Raw genomic sequence first — 16,752 nt, forward strand, 5'->3', positions numbered from 1 at the left:
TTGCCTCTTATTCCTCTTCACTTTGTTAATTGTCACGTATGTTGTTTCTTCCATCCTTCCTTGTCTTACTTTTTGTCTTTTTCCTTTTGTTTTCCTCTACTCATGTCCTTCTTCTCCTTCCTTATCACAGTTTTATTATTTCTTCCATCTCCCCTTCCTTCCATTTCTTTTATTGTTACCTGTCTACACCTTCACCTCATCATTTGATTTTGATCTTCCTTCCTTCTTTCCTTCCTTCCTATTGTTGTTCTTTTCATTCTTCTTTACGTTTACCTACATTATTCCCTAACTTTCTTCCTTTATTTCCTCCTTTCTTCAATCCTGCCTTAAATGTCCTTTTCCTTGTTTCCTTCATTAAATATATATTCCTTTCATTTTCCGTCTTTCCTTGTTGTTATTGTGACCTGCTATTCCTTCTTCCCTCCATCCTTCCATCCTTCCTTCCTTCCTTCCTTCGATATTGCCACCTATTCACACTTCTTCTTTATTTGTTTTTCCTTCCTTGTTATTTCCATTCTTTTAATCGTTACCTGTGTTGTTCCCTTCTTTCATTCCTTTTCCCCCTTTCACCTGTTTTCCCTTCTTTCTCCCTCCTTTCTTCCTAAACCTCAGCTGTTCGCAGGTCATCCTGCACACACGCACAAACACGCAGCATGTAATTAAAAAAAAAAAAAAACTCGAAGAAGAAAAATAAAAAGTTCCCGTTAGAGACTCAAGCAACTCGTGAGAAAGTTTATGAAGCCGCAAAGCGAGAGATCTGACCGATACCCTCCACACATACACACACAAACACACATCAATGGGGGGCAATAAAGTCCTCCTCTCATTTCTACACCAATCATCTTCACAGTCCTACAAAGGACCGCGTCTGATTGGCCCAATGTTTAGTCAGTCACGCCTACAGGAGGCGGGGCTACGGCGAGGGCTGACCCGGACTCTGCTCCAGTCGCTTTTACGCACAGACCGGACAGTCCGCTTTCCACGCACGGATAACCGGAGCGAGAGCTCCTTCTGGATAGAACGAGAGGCGAGTGGAAGCTGAGGCGAGGAAATCAAAAATAGAAACGGAAAAAGTGAGCGGAAGCCCAACAGCAGAGACGCACAAGTGTTGTTTTTCCCTCTCCCAGCTGGACAGAGCGAGAGGACGAAAGAAAGTGCGTGTGAGAGTGTGAAAGCCTCAGTGCGTGCGCGCGTCTTCACCGCTGACCTTCCGTCATGTCGCTCCCCGGCTCCCCTCCGCTCCTCTCGCCGGGCTCGGGCGCCCCAACTCCGGTCGCGCTCTACCGCTCTGCCCCGGATGCGCTCCACACATCCGTCGCCTCCACCGGCACCTCCAGCCCGGCGCACACCAACTCCCACTCCCACTCCCTGTCCCCGTCTCCACGGCTCACCAGCAGCATGCTCAGCGCTTTCCTGCCTGGACCGGGAGGCGCACTGGCCGGCTTGGGGAACGGCGGCTCCACCGCCCCTCTGGGTCCCCTGAGCGGGTTGGGCTCGCTGAGCACAGCCGGCCTGACTCCGGGCTCCCCCAGCCTGGCGCAGACTTCGTCCGGCTCGGGTCTGTGCAGCGAGTGCAAGCTGGTGGAGGTGCACGGCGTGAAGGTGGCCAGCTTCAGCGTGGACGGCCAGGAGCTGATCTGCCTGCCGCAGGTGTTCGACCTCTTCCTGAAGCACCTGGTGGGCGGGCTGCACACCGTCTACACCAAGCTGAAGAGGCTGGACATCACGCCCGTGGTGTGCACCGTGGAGCAGGTGCGCGTCCTGCGGGGACTCGGCGCCATCCAACCCGGCGTGAACCGCTGCAAGCTCATCTCCAGGAAGGACTTCGAGACGCTGTACCAGGACTGCACCAGCGCCAGGTCGGTCCGCACTTTACGCACTTTTTCACATTTCAAGAAAAACCAAAAAAAACAAAAACAAAAAGAGTTTGTCTAATTTTCAAACTTCTTCCAGCGTGATTGAATCGCGACATTTAGAGAGCTCTGAGTCAGTTTAGTGGCGGTTTCATCCCCCTTTTAGGACTACAGTCTTGGATTGGCTCTGCGTCCGCACGTTTGGGGTGTTTTAAACTTGTGTACAAAGTGGTCCTGCAATATGTTTTTTAATGAAATGATTAAATTTACTGTGACAAGCATATTTTTGGTAAAACACCGAGCTGTGGGAATCCTGATCTTTTGATATGAAGTTTTTCTGCAAAATCCTCCCGAAACTTTCCTGAAATAAATCATCCAGAGTCTTTCTCTTAATTTTATCCCACTCTTATGTTTCTCTTTCTGTTCACAGCTCATTCATATTTCTATTTAGACTCCTGCTTCCTTTGCATTTCTCTCTCGCTCTCTCTCTCTCTCTCTCTCTCTCTCTGTGTGTGTGTGTGCTTTTAGGATGCATTTTTATGACACTCTGTGCAAACATTTGTTGGAGGCTCGGGACTGTTTTTGATTAATGGTTATCTTCCACACTTCCTGTTCTGTTATCAGCACTGTTCCTTATTTTACTTTGGATGATGCTTTTACTGTATCGACTTTGGAAGGTGTGTGTGTGTGTGTGATGCTAAATGAGCACACAGACAGACACATGTTTCATTAGTTTGGTGTTTTTTCACAGGAACAAAAAGCTTATGGCAAACAAATGCAAAGTAAACAACCCGCTGCTTTGTCCTGTTTACACATAATCCATTACCTTATATCTCACCAGCAGATCTGTGTGTGTGCGTGTGTGTGTGCGTGTGTGTGTGTGTGTGTCAGTGAAAGGGAAAGAGCTTTTCTGTGTCTTTATGTGGTGTATGAAAGGTAATGTGTGTGTGAGGCTTTAACGGGAATCGAGTGGATGTGTGTTGCAGAAATGCAGCATTGATGTGCGTTTGTGTGTAAATAGGCTTTTCACTGTGTGTGTGTGAATACTTGCTGTACACCTGCCACCTCACCTGTCTGAGCCCACAGCTTCTATTTAGCTGGCTTCAAGTTCAAACTCGAAAGTGTTTGTTTTTTTTCTCCAGTGGGTTAAATTTTGATGTGAATCCACAGAATGAAGCAAAAATAGTTCACAACACACATTTCAAATGATTTTAAAATAACTAAAGAGAAGTTAGAAGCTGCAACGAACTCTTTGGACTTGCTGTTGCTTCATTGCATTCACATTTTAAAAAATTTATTGTCACTAATATAGAAAAGATTAAATCAAGTTTTGTTCAGACAATCAAACCAAAGAAGTTAAAATATTTCTCCAGTTTAGCGCTGAGTAGAAGAGGCCTCACAGTTTTTAGAAATGTCTTTTATTTGCTCAGTTCTGTTGTTTTTAACTGTGTCGAGCCTCATTTACAGAACATGTTGGAAGACGTTTAAATCAAAGTGCTTCTGGTTTTACACGATTTGTGTTTAGTTCTTCTTTCAGGCACCTCAAACTGAATTGAAGTGAATTCATTTTGGACAGAAAAAAATGTAACTGCCACAATTTTTAAAAAACTTTTTGCAGCATCTCCTGTGAAATTTCCGATTTTCCGCACCCTCTTTAAACTCTGACGTTTACTGTTTTCCACAAAGACGACTTTAAGACTTTCTCCCCGCTTCTTTTTTCCCTCTTCATATAGATTTAAAGTATTTCGGTTTTAAATTTTAAACTTTAAAGATGTCGGGGAAATTTGACATAAAGGTTAAAAAAAATTGGTAAAATTGGTAATTGGTGATGTGAGAAGGACAGATGCGTTCTGAGTTCAGAAAAGCAGGTTTAAATGAGTTCATCACTCAGACTTGGCCTTTTTACCAAAATGGTCACAGAAGTTTTTCTTTTATTATTATTATTTTTAGCTGTATTTTGCTCTGATGGTCGTCTTGGAAAGAGTCAAGTGATCCAGTACCAAAGTTTAGAAAGATCACCTTCAGTCAGTCTGAGTTCTCAGTTTAAGTAAAGTGAAATTCATTCATTACTTAGAAAAACACTGACGATTTAAAATATTTAAAACCAGCCTTGAGTTCTGGCCAAACTCGTGCCGCGATTGTCGAGTTTATTTGATCACCTCTGCCGAGGAGCTCGTGCTAATTGCTCGGTTCGCCCATCTGTTAGCGGGAATCTTCAAACCATCTACAACTCGTTGTGGATGGAACAGGTGCTTGGCCTTTCTTAGAAATTAATATTTTCTTTTACCGCTGTGAAGCGTTTCACGTCAAATCTTCACAAATACAAATCAAATTACATCCCGAGATAATCTGACAACTCGGTTCGTGCCAAGAATTACCAGCCTGGGTGGGAGGCGCTTGTCCTCGGACTGCTCTTGCTCTTAATTTTACACTGATGGGCTCGTATGCATTGGGCTGTCTCATTCCATGTTTTTGTTGCTGACTCTGGTTGCATAATTTATTAAAGTTCACTGTCCCTGTGCAGGAAAAAAAACACTTGGCAGCCGATTTCTGCGCTTTGTGCCAAAATTTGCACTTCTGCTTATGATCATTACTCTGATGTTAATGTTTTCAATGTCAATCTCTTATAGACATCCATAAATCTGCTTAGAAATCAGACATAATGGTACACCTCACAAAACCTGGAACCTACCTGAGAATCATCTATAGGTTTACGTCACTATCAGTGTGATCCACCGTGAGCTGCCTGTACAAGCAGATGGGAGCTGCTACGTCTAGCTTTAATGAGACCAAACAGGCAGGCACACTGGACCCCATCAGCAGCTTCTCTGATGGCTGCGTTATTCTGGGGGAGGAATTTTGCTGGCCCACCTTTGCTCTGACCTTTATTGTGTGATAAAGCTCTTCTCCTCTGATGGGAGCGATCCGTTCTGGGGTGACACTGCCTCCCTATCCGTGGGGCACCAGAGATGACTGAAAGGTTTAATTATGATGGAATTTAAATCCACTTTTAACAACCTAAACCAAGTGCTTCACAGCGCTCTCCACGCTCATGATTGAAATGCTAAGTGTGGGAATCTTATTTGGGATAACGGTGCTCGATTCCCTCAGGTAGGCTTCCACAGACTCGGATAATCAGTGCTGAGGAGCGGTGGAGGTGTTCTGGTGGCTGAGGATTTGAGGTGGATATTTACCACTAATACTGGAAAATGTTGGGGTAACGTTTGTGATAATCTCTGGGCTGCATCTCTGTCAGTGAGTTAGTAGCTGGGGTGGCGGTAGCTCAGGAGATCAAGCAGGTTATCTAATAGTCAAAAAGTTGGTGGTTTGATCCCTGGCTGCTCCAGTCTGCATCCAACATAGCCTCAAGCAAGACAGCAAACCCTGAGTTCCTTTCTGCTGCATCCATCAGCGTGTGAATGTTGGACAGAAACCACTTAGGTAGGAACAAGACTGCTTATATGACTGGGTGTCAAAGGAGAGTAGAAAAGTATTGTATAGGAACTGATCAAGTCAAACGTGGTTTGAGGAGTCTTTTAGTTACGGCTGTTTGGCCCGTTTGTAGCTGAGGCATCATCTCGGTGAAGAAGCGGGCTGTTGGGAGAACTTGCCTTCTGTGGATTTCATCTCCATTGTCTTCTGTCTCTTTGTGTAATCCTGGGCTGGCTCCATGATGTTGAGATCAGGGTGTGTGTGGGTCAGACCATCTGTTGCAGGATGATTTGTAGCTGAAGATGGTTATTTTTTTTATGACTCCTGCTGGATGTTTGAGCGTGTCGTCTCGCTAATGAATTTAGTACCAGTTGCGCCCGCTTTCTGATGAGAATCCAAACCTCTCAAGCGCCTCAGATATTGCTGTGTTTCCAGAAACTCCTTAACAGAGAAAGAAAGAGAGACAGTGGAAGTTCACGCGAGGGCTGCAGCTGGAAGCGCAGGATGTCGTCTGCTCAGTTATTTTTGTTGATGGATGAACGGCTTTTTGTTTGCGCTCGTTCAGTATCGGCTAATAATTAACAGCAGATCATGTTGCTGTGGAGTCGCCGGACTGGTGATGAGTGGCCTGTTTGTTTCTTGTTTTTTTGTTAAAGCTGACCACACACACTAGGTTACACTCTATTAAGCATGACATGTTCAGTCCTCTAGCTATTTCACAAAGAACAGAACAGGCAAGGTTCGTTTTACGACTTTGCCTAAATTCACAGGTGTAGTTCTGTTTTGGGCTAATTTTCTCTTCTTCCCAAACCTTTCTCCTCTCAATCTCAATCACCCTGCCTCCCCTCTCTTGCCCTCTCCTTCTCTCACACACACTCACTTTACACAGCGGTACATGTCAGGGGTAATAATGGATCATGCGAATGCACATGGAACAACACGGCTGGAGATCCATTGTTGTTGAACGCACAGCGAACACACACACTCCTCTCTCTCCAATCATATTGACATTCTTCTAATGCCTCTCGCTCTCTCTGTCTCTCACCCTCTTTAATGCCCCCTCCTCCCGGCTATTCCCTCCCTCGCTTAACATTATTGTCTGGGAAAAGAAAGAAAAAATTAAACGCTCAAAAAAAAAGAAAGAAAAGAAAGAGAACTCCCACTGGGCTTCTGCATAGTTTGTCTTCTCTGTAACCCGTGTGTGTGTTTGTGTTTCTCTGTGAGTGTGTGTGTGTGTATAAAAGCAATCACCGCTTCTATCCACTCGTACCTCTGGTGTCGGTTTTGTTAACTTATGCCTTGTTTTGTTTTAATTTAAAGTGCTCTTGATGTTGTTTTTATTAAAGATCTGCCCTTTTATTGACGTGAAAGAAAAGAAACAGGAAAAGGAGACCCGATGTGCACGAGTGAGAAAGTGAAACAAAGTTCCCACACTTGCAGCAGCTGAAGTCTGGCAAAATGAAATATGAGTTATTTAAAGGAGGTGACATCAGCTGCTTGTAACCTGCGGACGTTAAATTGAGCTTGCAGCGCAGACGTTCAGATCATTTTATTCTTTGTTTCTGCTGGAGAAAGAGGGAGGGACGCATTTTTAATGTCTTCAGTGTCTTTGTTAAACTTTCCTTTAAATAACTTGAGAATCGAGCCTGGTGTCACAAACGGCGCGTGAGAAAGAGGTCAGTTCATTTTGAGTGTTATTGCGGGATCAATGTTGAGAGTGGTGCCCACCTGAGTGTCATTTTACGCCATTAAATGACATGTGAGAAGTTTAAAATGTGTTGACGTGACAAAGGCAAAACATACTACCTTTGGGTTGACCACACAAGCATATTTTGCTGCTCGTTTTATTAACTTTCTATCCAACTGATAAAGTCACAGTCTGAGATTTATTTTGTAGTGCACAATCACTATGCTCTAATTTTGAAAGTTTAGTTGCTTATAACTGCCCAGGCCTGACCTTCCCTGTCTTATATTTCCCCACCTGCTGGTTGACCAGGTTGTATCATGAACTCCACCAATGCCACCACCCCAGACCGCAGCCAGAGGCAAAATCAGATTTCCCTAAACTGATGTTGTTGTTGTTCCTGGATCATTGTAATTAACGTCGGTCCACATTCAGCACTCCAAGGGACCAATCACACTGTTGTGATGTCATAGTTTTGCAACATGGAAACACCCTCACACCAATTGCACAACCCTAACCCTGACCATGATCACGTCTTGACCCTCACATCACAAATCTATGACATCACAACAATGTGATCGGTCTCTTGCAGTGTTGAACGTGGACCCAAGTTTATTTCGATGATCCAGGAACAACACCAACACGGGGATATTGGGTGCATTGGATACCACAACCTGCACTGGGTGTACAACTACTAGAAATGTTCTAATGCAGCCCACTTGCCCGCTGCGAATGCGATGCAACATTAGCTGTGCTAATCACATTAGGCATGTTCCTTATGACTAATTTGTTAGCTGTTTTTAAACAAGAGAAACCCTTATTGACTAGAAAACCCTCAAAAAACATTTAGAACATCCCTTCAATCGTCCAAGTTAAACATTAATCACGCCCCTCATTAAACAAATCAAATGTGGCTGAAATATGCAGCACGTTGACCCGAGTATAGTGTTGCACAAAAACACGCATTGTCAGATCAGTTTGCAGAGTTTGGCTAACCTTATCAGTGCTAGCACCAGAAGCCTTGGTTTCTTCTTTGCTAGCGTCTACACCCTGGTGCAGAACAATTTTACGCATCGGTTCAACTGCTTCTGTTATATTCTAGTTATATTTTATCCTGATGAAGCCGACAGCCAGGCGCTCATTTTTGTTTTTACATCAAAGTGCAGCAAAGGAGTGCTAGCTAACACGGCTGCCATTGATTTGTTTTCAACCTCCGTTTGTTTAAAACTTACATTCAGAGGGAGCGAGAGAGGGGGCTAGTGATGTTGTAACATCTTTAAACTAGCAGCTTAGACGTTAATAAACTGATAATAACAATAATACAGTATTTCTGGTGCTATGCGTCGATGTTAGCAGTGTTAAAGCGTCTGGTCAGCATACTTTGAGCCAAAGAGTTCACAGGTTAAAGAATGGTTAACGGTCAGGTAACGTACTTAATACTTGACTCTCGTTACCACAAGTTGCACAATTTGATCTGGTTGCCACATCACTGCTAGTTTATTTGTGTTTGCGTGCTCCATTTCGATGGAGTCGAACTCTGCACTCTTGCAACAGATCATTTTAACTCAAAACATAATTTTTCCGCCCCTAAACCTAACCAAGTAGTTTCAGTGACTAAGCCTAACCAAACAGCATCTGAAAGCCGCTCCCAGATGAGACTCATCTGAGCAAAAGTCTGTGTTTTTATGGCACCCACGAAACTCCCCTGTATGCAGTTTCAGGAATGCTCACAGGGATCCTTTAAGACTGTTGATGTGGTCATGTTGTTGAAAGACTGGTTGTTTTTGTTGTATCCTTGAGAGTGTTTGTGTTGCCCTCTAACTGAACTAAAAAGGTGGAGGACTGGTGTCTTTACTGCCTCCTGAATGTAAACATTATTTTGCTTAAAAATGAAGCAGACGATCTCTATCAAACCGCAGAGCTGTTTTGGTCTGAGTGTTTTCTGCCTCCTTGTCACCTCCTTGCTTTTGTGTGTGTGTGTGTGTGTGTGTGTGTGTGTGTGTGTGTGTGTGTGTGTGTGTGAGCGAGAGAGAGAGAATCGATAGTGAGTGACAGGTGGGAGGGTTGCTGATGTCGGAGTGTTATTCTGGTCTCTCCTTATCACGACAGGCTGTTAGAGCCCACACACACACACACACACACACACACACACACACACACACACACACACACACACACACACACACATACCGATGATGGAGGTCGCATTGTCTGAAACGCAGGGGGAGAAAAGTCGTTTTGGTTTGTTGAAGCGTTGCAGCTTCACACACTCTCGCAGAATAACATCCGCACACACTCAGCGTGAACTCCTTTCATCAATTTGCTGTTTTTCATTCTTTTACATGGGGCATTAAGTTCTTTTAATGGAGCACAGTGGTTTGTAAGACACACAGTCGAATGTGGTCAGTCGCTTTGCCTTCTGCCTGACGTGTGTGTGTGTCTGTGTGTGTGTGACGGAGTAGAAAGCACAAACAGAGCTATCAGTTGTCACACTGTGTCAGGTTACATCTGTGTGTTTGTGTGTCTTGTTCTTGTCATGTGTGTCCTGCTGGTGCTTGTGTGCGTGTGTGTTGTCTCTGTTGGTGTGATGTTTCCCACGCACGCGTGCGCGCATGTGTGTCTGGTTTCAGCTCCGCTTTGTGCTGTTGGTTAATTGATAAAGGTTAAAGCGTTGGCCGGCGGGGAGCTGAGGTCACCTCACTGCAGTGTGACAGTGCGCGTTAGCAGCCAGGAGGTGACCAATCGGACGTAATCTTAACACATTGCATTAATCAGATTGATCCGTGACAAAGAGGTGCTTTTTTTTCCACCCTTTTTTTCTCGCAGACAGGCACAAAAAATTCGAGTTTGTTTAGAAGTCTCTTATAATCGCCACACAGTATGAGAGTTTTATTGTTGTTCATTTATTTGATTTTCTGAAAGCATCTGCTCACATTAATGCACACTGTAAGCCCGGCAGGTCAGTTAGAGTGCTGCTTTTCACCTGTCTAACTGTAACTGGAGACGCCACAATACCAAACATGTGGCCGTTGGTAGTAGTCCAACTGAAAGAACGTGATCCTCAGGTCCAAACAATCTGTAACGTGTCCCTGATAATTTGACTCGCACACAGAACAGCAACAATTAGGTCTCGTGTTTTTCTTTCCAACAAAATAGTTTCCATTTTTAAAGATGTAAAAGGAAACGGGCTACAGTATGATCTGCAAAACCTTAACTCATGAAACTAGTGTTCAATTCCACTGTGGCAGCACAGAGCTTTTCCTCCATCAGGGTTTCCAGTGTGATGAGTCCCACTGGGCAAGGAGCGACACTAAGACAGCAACTACCAACTAACCACTAACTAACCTAAAGAGTTACACATATGAGTATCTGAGAAATTTTAGTTATTGTTAACACATAATTGAGAATATCAGATTTTAACTTATCGCAATCTGGATTAGAGCCTGACCGATATCTTAAAACTGATACTGATACCAATATTTGGTGGTTTTAAAATTTCCCAAACGATGTGTGTTATGTGTGGCTAATTATGAGTAAGCTAACATGCCAGTGCAGTTTAAAAATATTCTTGTTTTATTGTCACAGCAAGTTGTGGATTGCTCTTTTGCGCTCCGGATGAGCTGGTTGTTGTTTTTGCAGCGTTCCAAAGAGTGCCCCCTGGTGGCCAAACTGTGCAACATCAGTATTCACAACATGCTTGTTCCTCCCATCTCTTCTTTACTTTCTTGATTTTCATTTATCGTTTCATTCATTTATAATATACTGGTGCTGGGTTATTAGAAATAAGGAAAGTATCAATATTTGATTTATTTTGTTCATCCGGCCAATTGACCAATAAGTTTATACCGTAGCAAGGTGTCTGTTGGTTCCTCTATCTGTCCACTATTCAAAACAATCACTACTCCTGCTATCTTCCTTATTCAGTCAGATTTGGTCACACTGATCGTGTAATTGATCTTCACTCAAACTGCAGACAAGTCACACTTGTCCTTTTATGGCAATAACCTGTCAATAATGATGGATTGTTAACTGGCTGGGCCATTGTCGTTTGTGTTTTGTTTGTACATTGCTTTGACTTCATGTCTAAAAACACCAAAAATGTAATTAAATGCCAGTTAAATTCAACCTAGTCTCTTACAAATTAATATCTAAATATTTCTGAAATGTTTTAGATGTTGTAATTTTTTTCCAGTTATTGAGCTTGACTATAATTGCTAAAGGGCATGCAAACCTCACCATTTTCGTATCGCAGACTCAGGGTTGTGTAGGTTCCTGTATTTTAGCGAGTGAAAGCAGTTTGCTTAAGGTTTAAAAAAATCTGGTAATTTTGATTTAACATAAGTAAACACAGTCTGTGCTTTGACTGTGGGCTTTCTCTCCTTTAACTTCTAAATACATGCTTTAAATTACGGTGCTGATCGTGAGCTCAACAAAGATGCTTAACACCTATAATTCGTGCTGATATTTCAGGCATTAAAGAAAAATCAAATGAACAACGATTAAACGACAGCAAAAGACTAAAAAGTGTTTTCTCTGCCCTTATCAAACTGCTGTTATCGTTTAAACACTGTCATAAAGAAAGAGAGCTGACATTTCGGTTGCCATCGAACATACATGTGGCTTGTCTTAATCATTAAATCGACTAGCTCGCATCATGTTGATAAAACACGTAATTATGGCCACAGTTATGTTTACTCAAAAACATCTCTGTGTCGTATCAGCAGTATATAAATATTTCTGGGAGACGGGCTTAGACAACTGCACAGCTCATCTCGGATTATCGGGTTCTTCACATCCTGTGTACAGTTTGAATGTTTATCACATTTTCTATCCAGCCGCTCGGTGGCTGAGTGTGTGCTTGTGCGTCTCTGGGGCCGAGGAGGTGGTTTCATGCTTCACTTACCAACCTACCAACCGGCCAGGGCGAGCGACGCTGAGGAAAGATGCTCTCTCTCTCTCCTCCTGTTTTCTGGATGAAAACAGATAGAAGAGAGTGAAGGATCACAGAGAGGGAGGGAGAGCGTGAGGGAGGGAGGAGTGAAGATCAAAGCAAGAAATATGACCCTCTGTCACCATGGAAAAGAACTGATCCTGTGTGTGTGTGTGTGTGTGTGTGTGTGTGTGTGTGTGTGTGTGTGTGTGTGTGTGTGTGTGTGGACTGAACAAAACGGCAAAAGGGGAGAGGCAGGTCAACGTGTGTGTGTTGGGAAATAGATAATGTTTCACAAAGGCTGCTTCAGTCTCCAACTTTTGAGCCAGACTCCAAAAGGAGGGGGCGAGGGACACTGATAGTACTAAAGAGAGAGCGAGAGAGGAAGGAAGTTGATTTCAGCAGGAGAGCGGGAAGAATAACAAAAATACAAACATTTTCTATAACATTCTGACTCTTTTTGTGAAACGTCATCTTTTAAAACTGCTCATCTGGCCAGCTGTGGGTCAGACATGCTAAGTCTCTGCTCCCGACTGGCAGACATCTCCTATACTTAACCATTAGTTACGTAATTTGTAGCAACAGAAAAGCAGCTCTTTTAATAGTAACCTGCCTTATAGGCTGGTACATATATGGCACTGAACACTCACAGTGCTGTTGACTACATTCACACAGTGCTTTATTGTGTGTGCCCAGGATCGAGCCACCAACCATCAGAAACACCCTAACATTTCAGTCTGTGTCTGCAGCGTAATGTATATTTATTTCTGGCCTATCAGATACTGTTGGGTTGAAATGCCTAAAGTGCCCCTTGACCTTTGGTGTTCTTGTTACCCTGCTTAGTCTCAGATACAGATAGATCCTGCACTGACTGAACAATACTAGCAGCTAATTTAGTTAATTAGTAGAACTAACTTGAATAAGTAAAAGTGAAAACACGCAAATATTATGACTGTTATCATAATTTCATTGTGATCTGGGGCGCTCCTGCTGGTACAGCCTACTTTACTTTCTCTTCATGCTGGATAAACTCCTCGCTCACTCTTTTTCCTCTTACGTGTTTCTTCTTTTAAAAGTCAAAATTTATTTTTATAGCGTCAAATCACAGCAGCAGTATGAGCAATCACTTGGCGACAGTAGGAAGGAAGAACTTCCTTTTAACAGGAAGAAATCCCCAGCAGAGAACCAGGCTCGGGGAGGAAGACAATTTATTAAAAGTTGCCATTATTATTTATTTCTAATGTATTATTATGTTATATTTGAGATTCTTTCAGATGATGGTTCTAGGATGGTTCCCCAGGTCACACACCTCTTCACCATCCCTTTCCATTACTATTTATTATTGTCATTATTATTATTGTTTTAATTTATTCTGTGGTGTGAATTATTGCTCTTTGTCAAACCTATCAGTGGTTTTGGTCCGTCACTTCCTGTTTGTACAAAGATGTGCACAGTTATTCTCTTTCTTCTGTTTACTCTCACACCTGTTGCGACAGATGGCTGGCCGCCCCTCTGTGAGCCTGGCTGTGCATAAAGTTTCTTCCTGTTAAAAGGGAGTTCTTCCTTCCCACTGTCACCGTGTGTAAAACAGACGCAACTCATAAACTAATGTGTCACAGTCTTTGTTTTCATTTTTTTCTTTTTTCTTTTTTTTCCCCACTGAATGTAAAAACGCTCCAGCTTGCTGTGGACAGCCGGCGAGAGCTGTAAGAAATGGAAACCATTTTTCAGATTTAGCTGCTCGGTGTGGACGCACTCCAAGTGACAGAGAGAGATCGAGGGACGGGGAGGTGAGAGAGGAGGGAGGGAGGTTGTTGTCTGCAACAAGATTATTTGATGCCTGTGAACACACACACACACACACACACACACACACACACACACACACACACACACACACACACACACACACACACACACACACACACACACACACAGTCTCTTAGGTGCACTTAGCAGATTGGTTTAGAAATCGCATTAGGGAGTGTCACAACAGCTTTTCCTCTCGTTCACCAGGTAATCTCTCCATCTCTCCTCCTCCTTTCACCTCCTCCTCTTCTTCTCTTTCTTTACCCTTCTTCTCCTCTTCTAGTTTTATCCTTTATCGGGTTTAATCTTATTTTCCATCCTGCACTTCTCTTAACTCCCTCCTTCTCATCTCTCCCGTTCTTTTCTCGATTCAAACCTTCAAATATTTCCACGTCATTTTCTTCTTTTCTTTCCTTTCCTCTGAGTCTCCTCCTTCTCTCCTTACTTCCTGTGTCTCTCCATCTGTTCATCATTTTTTGCCATCTTCCTCCTTTCTTCCTTTGATACTTCATTTTTACTTTTTTCTCCTCTTTCTTCCTCTCTTCCACCCGCCCTGGTCCCCCACCTCTTTTTCTCACGTTTTTTCTTTCAGTTAATCTCACTCCTCTCTTGTCCCCTTCTTTTTCCTTGCAGTCATCATTCTCCAACCCGTTCCTCCTGTTCTGTCCCTCTTTACCTTCATTCCCCTATCCCAGTGTGTCTTCTCCCCCTCCTCCTCCTCCCTTTTTTCTTACAGCTTTCCATCTGTCGCTCCTTTCCTCCTTTCTTTCCGCATCTCCCGCCTTTTTTCTTTTCTCCTCGCTCTTCTTGTTGTTCTTCCTCCTCTCCTCCTCCTCCTCTTCTTTCTCCTCGATCCCATTCTTTATTTTATTCAATCTTCTTGTCATTTACCCCTCCCTCCCTCCTCTTCCTCCACCTGGTCTTATCTCTCTATTTATTGTGACAGCTTGTCAGAGGTGTGCGTTTGTGTGTGTGTGTAGAGAGGGGAAGAAAAAGAAAAAGCGGTCGACAGATTTACAGTTTTGAGCGAGCGGCATCCGCAAACTGCAATATCAAAGCGAGGGAGAGCGAGAGAAGAGGAGGAGGAGGAGGAGGTCAGAGGCGAAGGAGGACATGAAAGGAGAACAGAGAGGAGGAGCTGAGAGAGGGTAAAGAGAGGGCAGCTAGGGGGGATGACAGGTGATGTGTGTGTTTGTGTGTGTGTGCGTGCTCTCCCACAGACAACATGTTATTAATAAAAACAGGAAGAAGACGTAATTACTATCCATTTTTAAAACACAGTGACGTGCAGATGAGAGAAAATAATTATAGCTGAAATCAATTAAAAACATGACAAGAGCATACATACATATCCGAGTGAGTGTGTGTGTCTGTGTGTGTGTGTCGCCCACCACTGCTCGTCATACAGAAACTTTACCAGACAGCGTGTTATTAGCAAAAACTTTGTGTAATTTGTCATGAGCAGTGTGAAAACATGTCAGGAGCATGTGAAATTCAAAGTCACTTCTTCGTCTTCTTCTTCTTATTGCGCGTATTTTCATTTTTTTTTCTCCCCCCCTTACTTTTTATGCATGTGTGCAGCTTTTGTATGAGTGTTTAAGTTTTTATTGTTGTGCCTCTCTGTGTGTGTGTTTGTGTGTGTGCTTCACCACCACCACCACCTCCCCGCGCGTCAAAAAATCCTTCCCAGACAGCGTGTTATTAATGAAAACGTATAATAATCCATTTAAAAACATGTCATCATGATTAGAATAATAACAGTGGTTAAACTGACTGAGACGTTTATGGAGGAAGAAGTTCTCATCATTCTACCGGTGTGTGTGTTTGTGTGTGTGTTTGTGTGTGTGTGAGTGTGTGTGTGTGTGTGAGCAAACAAACACGTTAGCGCTGCAGTTGAGTGCCAACTTCCCAAACTCCTGCCGTTTCTTCTTTTGTTTACATATAATAAAGAGATTCTGGACAAGAAAATGATGTTACAACAAGCGCTGTTCACCAAATAAAGTTTGGAATTTGACAACTTGGTCATGTAAATTATATATTTTTCCTTCTCTCGTCTCGTGAGGGGATGAAGTCTGTACCTGCAGTTTGAAGTCTAACATGTGCAAAAAATAAAACAAGATCCCGAGGATTTAGACTCGAATACTTTCTCTGTTAGTCAAAGTTTTGCTCCGTTAAGTCAGTGAGAAACTTGAGAAACTCAAGTGATGTAAAACGTAAGGAAACTGCTCATATAGTCAGGTTGCCGGACTAAATGCATCCAGATGCCTGCACTGAAGAATCTAGTATGTATTTAGGAACAGGTGACACGTAACACAGGCATTTAAAGAGCTTTTACAGGATCATATTTCATAATCATGAGCGTTTCTCATTAGCTTCTTATTGTCAATAAATTCTATATCTTATTCCTCGGTGACATAAACCTAATTTTTACTGTCAAAAACTGTAGATCAGCCGCACTTCCACTGTTCTGCTGCCCCGAATACTCACTACAGCATCATATTTGTATTGATCTGCAGCTGAAGCGTTACACAACATGGACAAAAGTACTGGGCTAACCCGCTTCATCTTTGAATGCAGGTGTTTTGAGTCCCTTTGCCACAGGCATGCAGTCTGTCTTTACAAGCACTTATGAAAGAATGGGTCGCGCTAAAGAGCTCGCTGAGTGTGATGCTGTGATCAGATGCCACCGTGACAACAAGTCAGTTTGTGACATTTCTTCCCTCTTATATATTCCACGATCAGCTGTAAGTGATAAGATTACGAAGTGGAAGTGTTTATGAACCACAGCGGCTCAGCCTCAAAGCGTCAGACCACATAAAGTTACAGCGCGGAGCTGCAGAGTGTGTAAAAGTCGCCAGCGCTCTGCCAGCTCCAAACCTCCTCTGGCATTAACAGCAGCACATAAACTGTAAACCAGGAGCTTCATGCCATGGCAGCTCCTGTAGGTGTCATGTGTAGGTGTTTCAGTACTTTTTGTCCATATAGTGCAGACCCCAACAAATGTACCATTTCCTCCAGTTTGGTTAAACGCAGCTGTGCTCAGC

At 43.2% G+C, this 16,752-nt stretch overlaps 1 protein-coding gene across 2 annotated transcripts in view; it reads left to right on the forward strand.

Moving 5' to 3' along the window:
• The first annotated feature begins 942 nt into the window (after positions 1 to 942).
• Positions 943 to 16,752, forward strand: part of LOC120718532 (dachshund homolog 2-like) — a 111,383-nt gene continuing 95,573 nt past the window's right edge. For both annotated transcript variants that reach the window (XM_040007059.1, XM_040007058.1), the window contains exon 1: positions 943 to 1,859. In XM_040007059.1, coding sequence (XP_039862993.1) covers positions 1,216 to 1,859 — 644 coding nt within the window. In that variant the 5' untranslated portion in view covers positions 943 to 1,215. The remainder of the gene's footprint in view (positions 1,860 to 16,752) is intronic.

The sequence above is a fragment of the Simochromis diagramma genome, unplaced genomic scaffold (genome assembly GCF_900408965.1).
Source record: "Simochromis diagramma unplaced genomic scaffold, fSimDia1.1 OVJJ01000531.1, whole genome shotgun sequence".
In the NCBI taxonomy this organism is placed as follows: Eukaryota; Metazoa; Chordata; class Actinopteri; order Cichliformes; family Cichlidae; genus Simochromis; species Simochromis diagramma.